Genomic DNA, 15323 nt, shown 5'->3' with positions numbered 1-15323 from the left:
CTCACTTAGGCTCTGAGCCACTTTCTGTATGTAACGGGAATGTGTTAAAACAACAGTTTTAGAAATAATTACTTTAAAATTAGAAATGATGGAATAGACAAAAGGAACATTTTTTGATGGAAATAAAACTTTTTGTGGACGTATTGAAAGAAAGTAAGAAAGAAAACTTCACGGTAATGCTAATGGTAAAATCACAATGGTCAATAAAATCCATAAAACTGTAGCAAAAGAAAACTATTGTCAAACCCCTACATTGTGGAAACAGGGCCTTTGGCCCAACAAGCCCACACTGACTCTCAGATTTCCCACCCAGACTCATTCCGTTATAACCTACCTATTCTACACATCCCTGAACACTACGGGCAATTTAGCGTGGCCAGTCCACCTAGCCTGCGCATCTTTGGACTGTGGGAGGAACCTGGAGGAAACCCACACAGACATGGGGAGAATATGCAAACTCCACACAGACAGTCACCCGAGGCTGGAATTGAACCCCCTTCCCTGGCGTAGTGAGGCAGCAGTGATAACCACTGAACCACCATGCTGTCCATTAGCCTTAGTATATACTTCACAAAATCTTTGAATGATCTTCGACTGTTTTATCTGTTACTCCATTGTGTCCTTTGAGTCTGATTTCTGGTCTCATCCCAGCTTTTTGAGAAACAAAAATAGAAGCTTCTGGAAAAGCTCAGCAGGTCTGATAACATACGTGATGAGAAATCAGAGTTAACATTTCAGGCCTAGTGACACTTCCCCATAACATTCTCAGTTTGCTCAAGTTTTTTAGGTCTTCTTCGAACTGTGCCAAAATAACAGTCTGACACCTTCTTCTCACAGGGTTTGCAAAGTCGGCAAACTTTACACAGCTCAGGTGGTTTGCACATTGTTGATGGTGCCTCTTTCACACACCATCAATTAGTTTATGCAATACTACAATTGAATTCCATCTCCATATCATTGGCCCTTTTGCGTATGTCTGTACATTATCCTAACGTACTCCAAGGGTCAATACAGTATGAATAGTTCCTCTTTGTAAACAATTTACATGATATATATGATTCGTTAACTTTCTGCAGCAGTGAATATAATGAAAGATAATGGGCAGAATTTTCCCAGCCTCTGAAGGACATGAGCAATGGTGAGACACTTGAGGAAAATGCAGCAAGAAATGAGATTCTTGATGTCAAAAGTCAATTTTTTCACTCATGGTTTCAACAACTAGATGACAATTCTGCTGATGTGCACCGAGGGGTCAATTAGCATGAATTAAAACCTCATATTACCTCATCTCACTTCAACTTTGTGAGAGTTATTGCAGGTTGCTATTTTCCCAGGTACCAAAGAGAAACGAGACAGCGCACATTCCCTGGTGCTATGACTCGCCAGTATTTTCTCCATTTTGTCCAGCGTTCCCCAGAATCTCTGGGAACACTTTGTAGGAGGTGAATGCTTGCACGCTCCATCCACCGAGGTTGGCATCAGCAAGACACCAACCTCACCACATTATCTTAGATCATCTTAGATTCGCTTTGACACAGTTGAGCTCTTTAACAATGCACCTTAGAGTTCACTGACACCAGTGTTATTGTCAGACTGTTTTCCATGCAGATACAGGTAACCAGCTTGTGCATTGGAACTAGGTGTATCTTAAAACGCTTAGCTTGCTTTCTAAGCACTTGTTCACTTTGTATTTACTTGAATGATCAGATCTGTCTTGTCTTGCCTTGCCTATCTCAATATTTAGCACATGCAGAAAGCAAGCAACGAAGAGGGTCATGGATCTCATCCATCCTCAGTCAGGAAAGGTCATAAGATGTACAAAATAAGAGAGTATGATGTGCAGAGAGTAGGAAGAGTTTGAAGTTTGGTGTGATTGGGTAGGTGAGAGCCAGTGGGGGAAGGTGCTGCAAGCAACATTGAGAGAGGTGGGCCATGATCCTTAGTGGGAGGTGGATGTAATAGCTGAATTAATATATGTGCGCAGTAGCAGAATGAAGATGTTTGCATGCACTCTTGCAGGATGAAGAACGTTTTTAACCTTCTTAAGGAATTACTGGGCTTTCCTCCAGACTGCACTAAATGTGTCAAACAGTATTGCTGGACTGTTAATGGGGCAGCACAGTGGTTAGCACTGCTGCCTCACAGCACCAGGGACTCAGGTTCAATTCCACCCTCAGACAACTGTCTGTGTGGATTTCATCTGGGTGCCCTGTTTCCTCCCATAGTCCAAAAATGTGCAGATTAAGTGGATTGGCTATGCTAAATTTCCCAAAATGTAGATTAAATGGATTAGCCATGTGGAAGAAGGGTTATAGGGTAGGGGGTGGCTTTGGGTGGGATGCTTGTTAGGCTGAATGGCCTATTTCCAAACTGTGGGGATTCTATGGTAGATCCAGCTAATGAATAGTAGAATGAATTGTGTTCAAATCCTGCCATGGCAGATGGTGGAATTTGAATTCAAAAAAAGCCTGAAATTAAGAGTCTAGTGGTGATTTTGAAACCATTGTCAATTATCAAAAAAAAAACATCTGATCCACTGATGTCCTTTAGCTCTCTCACGCAGTCTGACTCCCTTATCTCTCTGTCTCTTTCCCTGCCCCCAACTCTCTGTGTAACAGTCACTCACTCTCTCTCTGTGTCTTTTTTCTGCCTTTTTCTCTCTTTCCCCACCCCAACACTGTGTGACTTGCTGTCTCTCTCTCTGTCACACTCTCTCTCTCTCTGTCTGTGCATTTCCACGAGTAACCACACTGCACGTGCATAGCTTCAGCCAATATGATGTTCAAATTGACTGTCCCATTCATAAAGGCCAATCAGCTTTTAGCCTCACTGATAATTTTAATGCAGCAGTGGCTGGACTTCCTGTTTCCAGCTGGGAATGGAGTCAAGAATGGACACGAAATGAAAATGACGGAAAGGAGCCTCCAATCAGAGGCCTCTACAATGGGTAGCATCAGGGAACACAACAAGATTGAAAGTTAAGCTTGTAATTTTCCAACAAGTCAGCTTTGGGTCTCTCTTTCTCTTCACTTAATCATTAGCCCTTGCCCAGCAGGGTTTGCTCCTTCTGTGGTTCTTGCTCACTCCCTCCGCAATTGTGTCAGACTGTCACCCCAGTTCAGCACCACACTTATTCAGCTCTTTTGGGGTCCTTATCTTCCAGTTCTCATGGAGTCAGACAGCATAGAAATAGACTATTCGGTCCAACCTGTTCATTATCCCAAACTAAACTAGTCCCACCTGCATGTTCCTGGCTCATATCCCTTCAAACATTTCTTATTCATGTACTTATTCAAATGCCTTTTTAATAATGTAACTGTATCCACATCCACCACGTCCTCTGGAAGTTCACGCCATTCACAAACCACTCTGTGTGTGCCTGTCTATATATGTTATGTCCTCTCACCTTAAGAAATGCCCCCTCCATGTGAAATCCTCCCTGCTGGGAAAAGACATCTGCCATTCACCTTATCTGTACCTCTCATGATTTTATAAATCTCCATAAGGTCACCCCTCAACCTGGTATGCTTCAGTGAAAAACGTTCCAAACTGCGCATCACTCAAACCCTTCATTCCCAGCAACATCCTGGTAAATCTCTTCTGAACCCTCTCATGTTTAATAATATCCTTCCTACAAAAGGGCAGCCAGAACTGGACACAGTACTCCAGAAGAGGCCTCACCTATGTCCTGTACAATCTCAGCATAATATCTCAACGCATACATTCAAAGGACTGAGTAATGAAGTCAAGCATACTAAATCCCTTCTTGATCACACTATCTAAATGTGTTACAAACTTCAAAGTATTCTGTACCTGAACCCTTAGATTGCTCTGTTCTACAACACTACCCAAAGCCCCACTTTTAATTGTATAAGTCGTGCTCTTGTTTGTTTTACCAAAATGCAATACCCCACATTTGTCCAAATTAAACCCCACCTGCCACTCTTCAGCCCATTCACCTAACTGATCAAGATTTCTTTTAATCATAGGTAACATTCTTCCCTGTGCACTCTACCACCAATCTTGGTGTCATTCACAAATTAACTAACCACGCCATCTACATTCTGATCTCAACCATTTATATAAATGACAAAACAAAAGCGGACACTGCTAGTCACAGGCCTCCTGTCTGAAAAACAACTCTCTGTTCCCTGCTGTTAAGTCAATTTTGCATCCAGTTGGCAAGCTCACCCTGAATCCCATACAATCTAACCTTACTAAGCAGTCTACCATGTGGAGCCTTATCAAAGGCTTTACTGAAGTCCAAGTAAACAATGTCTATTGCTCTGTCCTCATCAATCTTTTTGGCTACTTCGACAAAAAACTCAAACAAGTTTGCAAGACACAATTTCCCACACAAAAAAGTCATGCTAATTATCCTTAATCATTCCAAGCCCTTCCAAATGTATATAAATCCTATCTTTCAGAATCACTTCCAGCAACGTACCCACCACCAATAGTCACTGGTCTATCGTTCCCAGGCTTCTCCTTACATCCCTTCTTAAACAAGGACACATTAACCACACAGCAGGCATCCAGCACCTCACCTGCAGTTATAAATGATATTAGGATTTCTGCAAGTAGCCTTATAATCTTATTCCTAACTTCCCTCAAAGTCCTGGGATACACTAGATCAGCTCCTGGATATGTATCCACTTTTATATTTTCTAATGCCTGCTGCATCTCCTCTCAAGTGACCTGTTTTCAAAACATCAACTTTATTACCAAGTTCGCTAGCCTCTATTTCTTCCTCTGCTCAGACTCTCATGCTCTCCCATCTTTCCTTGAACTCTCATCACTCTCCCAGCTTTTCTGGAGCTTTCATCATTCCCCTGGCAATCTCCTCATTCTCCCAGCTCTCCTGAGAGTCTCACCACTCTCTCTGCTCCATTATGCCTCTCCCACCACTCTCCGCCGTCTCTCTCACTCTCTCAGGTGCAGAGTGTGAGGGTATCAAGATTCAGTTGTGTCACCAAGCCAATATTTCTTCAGAGATTTTCTGTTCCCTGTAACCACTGCAAAGCTGCGGGTCTCCTCCGTTCAGTTCTGTCACCATCACCACTGCCTACTCCTCTCTGTCAAATTGTGCTGTGAATCTCTATGTTCAGGAGACTTTAACAACACTGTCTGTGCAAAAACAGTGGAAGTGGAGATTTCTGACCAGTGACTTCCCCAGTGCCTTTAAGAAGTTTGTGTCAATAGACAAACAGATAGACTCACAGAACTGGATGGGAGGTCTACTACAAAGCCAGGATTGGCAGATTAGCCATCTTGAGTCAAGTCTGCAGCAATTTTGAAGTCCCAATACTTTCTGCTACATGTCTCCCTGTTTCTAGTGTCTTTCTGTCTCCATATTCAGCAACAACATCTTTGTAATTTTGTTTTGTACAAGAGAGAAATGGAACAATGAACATCCATGGGACACAATTATATTTTAAAAATGGGAAATTTTCAAGCTTGTAAAAAATGTGCTTGATATGTTGCAGATTAAATGCTAGTGTCATAGCTATTACAGACCTGGCAGGTATCCTGTTCTGGCAAAATGTTTTGATGTTCAATATCATTACCGTCAACAAAGCAGAGCATCTAGCAACAGATTCCATGCTCGGGCATATTGCAATGGTCATAGCGAACACCAGAAAGCAAGTTAGAATTTGGAGATTTGGATTATGAAATGAGGATATAGATTGGATTTGAAAAAAATTTGAATTCCTACAGTGTGGAAACAGGACAATTCAGCCCAACAAGTCCACACCGAACCTCAGAACATCCCATCCCCCTATAACCCACTTAATCTACACCTCCCTGAACATTATAGGCAATTTTGCATAGCGAATCCACCTAGCCTGCACATCTTTGGACTGTGGGAGGAAACCGGAGCACCCAGAGGAAACCCACACAGACACGGGGAGAATGTGCAAACTCCACACAGACGGTCACCCGAGGCTGGAACCGAACCAAGTCCCTGGTGCTGTGCCACTGTGCTGCCCTGAAAAAAATAGAAAAAATAGAGGAGATGATCCAATACATATATTACAGTCGGCACTCCTGGGCTGCTTGCTGCATCCCAGTCATCAAATCTCACTCTTTGGGCCCTGTAGGTCAAAAGAGTTCACTAGCTATCAGGAAGGATTCTGTGTACAAGCTGATATGGCAGACGATTATGTATGGCAAGATTTGATAACTAACCCATAGACAAGGTTGTACACATTCTGTCCAATCTGCCAAGTGTCTCAGAGAATAGAAAGTTGTATGTGTGCAGTTTGAAGTGAGACACAGGATTGAGGAACATGCAGTTTGATATACTGACACACAAGAATGCACCATGAGAAGCAATGTCTACAGACTTCAGCCAAGCTGTTCCCCATCAGCTGCTGCTAGTGAATAATAACTTGCCACAGCTAAAGGTGGCTGAGAAACTCTGGTGGCAAGTCATTTCCATTTGGATTTCCCAGTTGTTATGGTTGCTTCCATACTCGCTGGTTCTTCCAGTTAGAAAAAAATGCAGTTTTCAATTGCTTTTATTTTCCTTTGGGATGTGAGTCTAGTCTGCTCTCTAGTTTCTTGCATTGGGTCATAATTAAAGAGATAGCCTTAATATAGTGCATTTTGTGACTGGAGCACTCAGTGCCAATGCAGTGTCTTTGGAGCATAGTCACAGCTATAATGTTGGGAATCACAGGAGCCAATTTACATAAACATGGTCCTACAGGCACAATGGGATAATGATTACTCGATCTGTTTTTGATGTTGTTTCTGAGGGATAAATGTTGAGCAGGGCACCAGGAGAACTCCCCTGTTCTTCTTCCAGTGGTGCTATGGGATCTTTTAGCGCACACTTGACAGACTGAATAGCAGTTTTGTTTCTTATTTCATCTGACTACCAGCAAATCAAACAGTGCACACTCTTTAATATCACCTGGAAATATCAGACTAGATTCTATATTCTGTTAGCTCTAGTCTCTGAAGTGTAGCTTCAACAAAGCCACATAAACTTCAGAACAAGGTGTGTGCTATAGTTTCCACCGTATTGTTAATATAATTCACAGTATACATGTCAGGCAGTATTCGAATTCTTTTAATACACCTTATTTGTTGAAATAAAGCAGATTATGTGTGTTTCTAATAAATTAGTTTATTTGGTGTGTACTGTTTGTATTACAATTTAAAACATGCATGTATCCCAGTTATAAATTGCCTTCCTCAGCATTATTTACCATGATGATACAATAGGGTCAGTATGTGCATTTAACATGAAGACTTTCGCTTTAGTGTTGTTTCACACTGAATCTGACAGAGTGTGTGTCTCCCACTTCGTGCCATTTTAGACTAGCCTCTCCTGGCTCCGCAAGATTCTATCCCATTCTCTGAACTGCTCCCTCATTTCCTCCAAGACTTTGTCCCACCCTTGAGATTGTCCCGCTCACCAACCCTCACACTCGTCACTTCTCTCCCTGACTCTTTCTTTTCCACTTGCTCCCTCCATCTCATTACCCGTCTGCTGAGTCCACACTCATAGGGTTTCAGGGAGGAAGTTGTGAGCAAGACAGAGTCGGCAGGGAACGACAAAGTGGGAGAGAATTAGCTTGTGGGAGAGTTGTTCTCTTGGGAGTTGGGGTTTGGAGTAAATTGAAGCAGTAGGAATTTAAATTGCAAAATATGTCAATTTAGGAATGTGTTCCAACTTACAGCGCACATTGTTTGACTTTCTTTTCACTGTGGAATGGTCCTATAGTACATAACTACAGCTTCTACACTGGTTGTAATGGGAAAACAAGATTCACTTAAAGTTATTTCATTCAAAGTTGCACTTTTCAGGAAAGCATTTACAGCTCTAAGCGAGGAATTACTATTCAGAAATAACTAACCATCAATGTTTGAATAACATTTTTTAAAAAACAATAATTCTAGAAAAACCACTGACAATATCCAAACTTACTTTCATCATCAACTACTCTACAAAAGTGCAATTCAAGTTGGTAAAGTAAGGGATTGAGAGTGTCCAGTTAAGATAAAAATACTCAGTTTAAAGTGGCAGAAAGTTTTTTTTTGTAAATAGATATTTGCAATTGGAAAGTTTAGGAACGATATAAATTATCCCTTTATGACACCAATACCATTTTGATGGCTTATATATGACAAAGACAGTAGGACACTTGCTATTAAATAAGATGAAGCTACTACTGTACTTGCATTGAGTACATATTGTTTGTTTTTTAAATTATCTTTTAGGTGGGGAAATTGTAAAGCCTCGATTTGCCCAGTTTTTCCATGGTAGTCTTGCTGGATTATCTATACGTCCAGGCAAGATTGAGAGTCGGAAAGTTATCTCCTGCTTGCAGACTTGTAAAGAGGGCTTAGATATTAATTCCTTGGAGAGTCTTGGCAAAGAAATCAAGGTGAGGGATTATAGTGGCTCATACCTCTGTGACTGAAGATTTTCCATTAACTTATGCCACTGTTCACTAAAGGTTAATGCATGTACAATTAATTTGATGCAAAAGAATGCTGATAGCACTAAAAGAACAACATTACCTAATGATATTGACAAATAATTTGATTTTAAATTGCTTTGCATTTAAAATTTATCTTTCTTGAGCACGCTGGACTTCAAAAAATGGTCGGATCAATGATTTGAGCACTATGATAAATTTATTTTACTGCTAAATCGATTCACTCAAAATTTACTTGGAACTCATAAATGAAATCCAGTGCAAAGAATGATTTTGTTAAGTTGAGGTGGAAGTTTTATCTATAAAAGTCTAAAGCAATTTTGATTAAGCTGTGTATCAAACTTCATTCTGTTCTTTTCTTTTAGTTTCACTTCAATCCTGCCCAGTCAGTCCTGGTTATTGAAGGAGATGACATCGACACTGTAAATCAAGCCATGCAGTTGGTTGCATACATTAACTCAAGGCAGTTCCCAACTCCTGGTATTCGACGTTACACCATTTCCACCACAGTCCAGTAGGTTATCTGTAAATATGTTCTATGTTCACACACATGCGTTGGTTAATTTTAAACAGAATAAACAAAAAAAAATTTCAAACTAATTTTCCATCAATAAATATGTATATATGTGTACATATAGAGTTTGTCCCATGGTCAAAAAAAATTGCAAAATTTATATGCAGCCCGATTTGGTTTACCTAATGATCAAAACAAATTTTCAAGTGGTTTCAACTATAAATACACTGTCAGGCATCAATCATTCTGTTAAGTGCTGTACTCTCAGTGAAGTTGACTGATGCAGCCCTAAATTTAACATGTACACCAACAAATGTACGAATGGCATTGCCTTACACTTCGGACCAGGCACGTCTTGTCTTTGTCTCACATATTTATTTCTCCGTACACTCTGAAGGCAACTGAATGAAGGTTTAGCGAGATGGAATTTCATATGAGTCACTAAACTGTATATTTGCCATCAGTTGAAGATGCAGAAGAACATTGGTATTTGGATTCACTTTGTTTCATTGATACAGCTTAATTTTTTTGCACTAATGTAATACCCTATCTCACATCAGTCAGTTATCATGCATTGAAATTTTACTTGAAGCAAATTCTCTAACTCCTTTCTCTTACATTCCATTCCTTCCCTTAGTATTCTGTTTGCATGACTGCATCTAGATTTTAAAGTTCTCTGTTTTAAAACCTAAGTCCAATGTCAGCATTTAGTCAAGCTGACTGCCTCTGTCAAGAATAGAACCCACCAGTCTAGTATGGAGGTGAAATCTGCTGAATCAAAATGAATTTTAGCAGCAATAACTCTGAATGATAATAGAGAAATCAATCTTACTGTCACGGGTACAGTGTTTCAGATGTCCCACTCGAACCTTGCAGTTTCTGCTGTCCTGTTAATTTAACCTCTTGAAAGCTAAGTGCTAAGCAATTGCACTGTAGCATTTATTGAATGCAATGATGGCATTGTAACACTTGGGGATTTTCAGACTATCAAGTGTAAACAAGTTGCACGACGGGACTTGCTGCTTATTTTCGTAAAAAAAACAAGTTGAGCCTCCGAAAGCTTGAATTAGTTAACCCCAGCATCACTTGGATTATCTTTCTCTGATAGTTGTCAAGAACCCCATAAAGACTCCTAACTTGTAAAACAAAATTTAAGCTTCCAAGTAAATAACTGAAGGGATCACAGATCAAGATTTCAAGTCTTAAGAAATTTACTGTGACAAGTAAACTATTGGTAACGTTGACTAAACACAAATTTGGTAGGTAACTTATATTCTAAACTACAGAAAGAGTACCTCATTTCATTTGTAAATCAGTAAATCCTCCTTACATAATTCTACTTCAGAAATAGTAGGAGCTGCAGATTCTGGAGAATCTGAGATAACAAGGTGCAGAGCTGGATGAACACAGGAGGCCAGCAGTATCAGAGGAGCAGGAAAGCTGATGTTTCGGGCAGAGACTCTTTTTCAGAGATGGGGGAGAGGAAGGGGGTTCTGAAACAAATAGGGAGAGAGGGAGAGGTGGATCGAAGATGGATAGAGAAGAAGATAGGTGGAGAGGAGACAGACAGGTCAAAGAGGCACGGATGAAGCCAGTAAAGGTGAGCGTAGGTGGGGGATTAGGGAGGGAATAGGTCAGTCCAGGAAGGACGGACAGGTCAAGAGGGTGGGATGAGGCTAGTAGGTAGGAGATGGGGGTGGGGCTTGAAGTTGGAGGAGAGGATAGGTGGGAGTAGAGGTTAGGGAGCTGGGGACAAGCTGGGCTGATTTTGAGATGTGGTTGGGGGAGGGGAAATTTTGAAGCTTGTGAAGTCCACATTGATACCATTGGGCTGCAGGGTTCCCAAGAGAAATATTAGGCACTGTTCCTGCAACCTTCAGGTGGCATCATTGTGGCACAGCAGGAGGCCCAGGATGGACATGTCATCTGAGGAATGGGAGGGGGAGTTGAAATGGTTCGCGACTGGGAGGTGGAGTTGTTTAGTGCGAACTGAGCGTAGGTGTTCTGCAAAGCGGTCCCCAAGCCTCCGCTTGGTTTCCCCAATGTAGAGAAGGCCACAATGGGAACAGTGGATGCAATATACCACATTAGCAGATGCACAGGTGAAATCCCCTCCTTAACTCCCCACCTACATTCAACTTTACTGGCTCAATCCTTACCTCTTTGACCTGTCTGTCTCCTCTCCACCTATCTTCTCCTCTATCCATCTTCTATCCGCCTCTCCCTCTCTCCCTATTTATTTCAGAAACCCCTTCCCCTCCTCCATTTCTGAAGAAGTGTTTAGGCCTGAAACATCAGCTTTCCTGCTCCTCTGATGCTGCTTGGCCTGCTGTGTACATCCAGCTCTGTACCTTGTTATCTCATAATTCTACTTCACTTTGTTTCTTAAGTGTATATGTCATATCCTAGGAATTGGTGCAAAGCCATTCTTGGGTTTCCTTGTGTTTTCCCACCAGCTATCTTCTATGCCCTGAAACTAACTTTCGCAGTAAAAGATTGGTCCTCCCTCTAGCCAAAGCTAAGAGAACCTTCATTGAAACCCTCATGAACATGGCCTTTTTATTCCAAGGGCAAGCTCCCATCATATTCTGATAGAGACTTGCTCTCACTCTCTCTTGTTCTTCCAGGCTGACGCTATAATGACATTTTTCAAACTGTTTAATTCTACAATGACTTCCCATGATCTCTTCCCCCCCAAAGCACATGTCCGTAGCATTGTGAATCCACATCGGAATAGAGCCCAGGTGAAAAAGCTTACTTGCTATCCTTCTCACTCCCAACTCTATTCAATTTTGAAATTATTTCTTGGTTTAAAGTATACTTTTGGATGAAACCTGACATGGCCAACACATCCCTGAGAATTACAGACCACAGCCTGACCTCCAGCACTGCTGGTCTGACCATTGTTTGCAAGTTGGGAGATCATGCACCTCCTATTTAGTAGGAGATGGGCTCTCCTTTTAACTTCTAACAACCAAGCATTCACATTTGTTGCCAGCCAGAATTCGGAACACATCACATGAACCTTTCCATTCCTCTGTTTTACTTCAAAGACAGTACAGAAATTTGCTTTTGTAGCACTGCACCTCTAAAAGCTAAAAGGTTAAGATTTTATCAAAAATAATATCCAAAATATAACATTGTAAAGAATGGTCACTAACTGATGACATCCACTATAAATAATCTTGTCACTGGCTAACCCCCACCCACCCCACCTATACAATGCTGCCACATTTTCCATTAAATATCTTGTCATGGTACCTTCATAACATTTAACCTGTGTGATTCAAAAGCATGTAATTGTTAGGAGTCCAAGTTCAACTTATGTAGATCTTTAGAGTGCAGTCTGTCTTCCAATAGAGAGCTCTTTCTGCAGCTGCTGGCTCCTCTTTCTGCTGTGCATTGTAGTAAATCTCCTTTCTCATGTCAAATAAATTTCAAGTGTTTTGATGGCCTTGGTTTAAAGATAACACAATTGGTTCAGTCTGGGTAGCTATGACAAGAAACACAGTTATTTGCTAACAAACCCTGTGATTTTCAAATTCCATTAGGCATAAACTGTAAATCAAGATGAAATTCTCTGATACAGCTCCTCATGTGATTTTTGTATGGACTTTTTTCCTTTTTAAGAATCAGTCTGTGAATCACCTTATTTAGGTTTCAACTCTGGAGATCTCTTATTTTTCAAGACTATCAGCATTTTATTGTTCAAGCTGATAAATAAAGTATCACCCCAGATAAAGAATGGAATCATTCACCACCTGCTTTTAAATAGGAGTACAGTTTTCCTTTACTGCTTTAAGAATCTTGTAGGAAGTCACATTAATGATTAGTTAAAAAGTCCTGATGCTCTCACCCAGCAGGTTCACAGATTTTTAAAATTTCTTTTCTCCATTCGCATGACCTTTATTGAACCCCTTTCTTGCACGATTTTGCTTTGTTATGCTGAAGCATTAATGTTCTAACATTCCAATTTGTCCTCATAATTTAGGACCTGGAGGCAGATTTAATTCAGACAGCACCAAATCATTTCGAGCTCTCTTCAACTCTGTGCTGTTAATCCAGTTACCTGCCTTAAAGATTTACTCTCTCCACCATTGAAGTACAGCGTGTGCCATCTGCAAAAATGCACTGCAGAAACTCATCAGTATTTCTTCAAAAGCAGCTTCCAAAATCATGACAGCGGTAGCAGATATATGGGCACACCATTACCTGCGGGTTCCCCACCAACTCACATCCCATCTGACTTGGAACTATATCATTATTCCTTCAGTGTCACTGGGTCAAAATCCTGGAACTTCCTTCTCAATAGCACTGTGGATAAACCCTCACATGTCAAGTGCAGCAGCTTGAGAAGGCAATGTTACCTTTACGTGCAATCAAAGATTGGCAATTCACACCTTGAAGCAAACTATCACTCTTTACAGCAAATTCAAAGGCAGGCATATATTTTTCAACATCCATTAATCTTGCTGATACATCCTGATCTTTAACCAATTTTGGAGATACATCTGAATTTTTTTCTAACTATAAGGTTGGCATAATTTATAGGAAATCCTGATGCCTCATCTAAAACAACATAACCAACAACTCAAGCACAGTTTAAATTTGCTCTGCAGAGTGGAGCAGGTAACTGATTTCTATTAGCGCCTGCATGAGTAATTTTCATTTAGTGAAATTTCTGGAGAGAAATTCATGTCCTTCGCAAACATCAAGGATTGAGCCAACCTTGTATCTCTTAAGCTGAATGCTTGGCCTGTTTACAAGATAAAAATGGAGTTATTTCATCTACAAATGTAAAACTCCCAAAATCTTACATGTTCCAATATGCACCCACTCTATATACATTAATTATGTCAATTTGTCACAAGCTTTACTTCCTGGTGCAGCATCTTACAGACATAAAAAAAGCATTAGTCATACTGACAAACCCCAGAAAATCCTAGCTTTTACTTTCCAGTAGCCAACTTTACATGCCCTGTCTTGTGGCAAAAATAACACATTGTTCCCTTCAAATCATACAAATTTCCCACACAGTGCCTCTGAGAAGTAACTGTCTTTACATTTCTGTCATTGCCTTCATGGTCTTTTAAGTGAGAATTTTTTTAAAGGATACTGGCTCAAATACTCCCATTAATATTAATATTTTTATGGCCAAAAGGATCAAAGAGCATGGGGAGAAAGCAGGAACAGGTATTGAGTTGAATGATCAAGCCTGCTTTGTCACTCAGTGATCATGGCTGAAGGACTGATGGTCTACTCCTGCTCCTATTTTCAATGCTTCTTTCTTGCATTCTTTTCCCACCCATTATAACTCAGCAGAGCTGTATACCCTGCCTCTGTGTGAACATATGTGTGTGTTTGGGATTAAAAGGCCATAGGTTAGGTTTGTGTCATTAACCACTTGTGAAAATCTAAGTTTGTCCGCAATAAATAAGACCTTGTGGTTATTGATGAAATCCAGTGAGTGTTTTTTTGTCCTGGACAACAACAAAACTAAATTAATTTAAACATCTTGGTGATTCACTCAAACACTTACAATTTTAGGACAATGCAAAAAGTCATGGGGCTTGATTCCCAGCAGTTCATTCCTGTCAGAATTATAGCAATCAGCAGAATGTTTATCCAAAAGGGTGAATTAACCTGCAAAGCTTTCCCTAAAAAACACACAGATAATATTGACCAGACTTCTCCAGGCTGCTGTAACTTTGTCCCAATTTTCTCTCTCAAGATGAAGTGCATTGTAACTCCATCCGCAGTGAATTTAGGCATGATGCCAATATTTCTACAAAAGCAATGCAGTTGACTCGTCAGTTTTTCTGACAACTGCCTTCATTATTCAAAGCCTCTCTCTGCAATTCAAGATTCTCCCTTCCTTTTTAAGGTTTGAAACTTTTGAAGCCCGAATCTTTGAAAATCCTGAGCAGCGAAATCTGGGTTTACTGTTGCTCGTTAGGATCCTGCGGAAGTTGTGGCATACGCAATTCACTGAAATTATCTGGGAAGATTAAACTTCTGCTTGGCTGACCTTCACTGCCCGGGAGAATGCTTGGAAGATTCCAACACTGAATTTAGGGTCAGAGACTTTAGACAAATGGATGAGACTTAAGCTGGATAATTAGCTTGAGAATGCCACAATGGTTAAACTCTGATATAACGAGTGATTGGATAGTGTAAATGTACCCTCCATCATCTGCTGACCCAAACGCACTGTCCGGCTGCCACCCTCCACACCCAATTACACCCTTGAAACAGTTACCACCTGACCGATTAACGACTCCCATCTCGCCCACTCACTTGTTTTCATACTCGCCCCTTCAGTCACATGAGATCTTTAAAGTCTTAGCTAATTACAC

General features: G+C 40.7%; 1 protein-coding gene across 3 annotated transcripts in view; it reads left to right on the top strand.

The window, feature by feature from the left end:
* LOC125457973 (calsyntenin-2) overlaps positions 1-15323 on the top strand; it is a 493448-nt gene that overhangs the window by 444678 nt on the left and 33447 nt on the right. For all 3 annotated transcript variants that reach the window (XM_048542802.2, XM_048542800.2, XM_048542801.2), the window contains 2 exons: positions 8233-8399; positions 8819-8967. In XM_048542802.2, coding sequence (XP_048398759.1) covers positions 8233-8399; positions 8819-8967 — 316 coding nt within the window. The remainder of the gene's footprint in view (positions 1-8232; positions 8400-8818; positions 8968-15323) is intronic.

The sequence above is a fragment of the Stegostoma tigrinum genome, chromosome 14 (genome assembly GCF_030684315.1).
Source record: "Stegostoma tigrinum isolate sSteTig4 chromosome 14, sSteTig4.hap1, whole genome shotgun sequence".
Lineage (NCBI taxonomy): Eukaryota > Metazoa > Chordata > Chondrichthyes > Orectolobiformes > Stegostomatidae > Stegostoma > Stegostoma tigrinum.
This window is presented reverse-complemented; position numbering and strand designations above follow the sequence as displayed.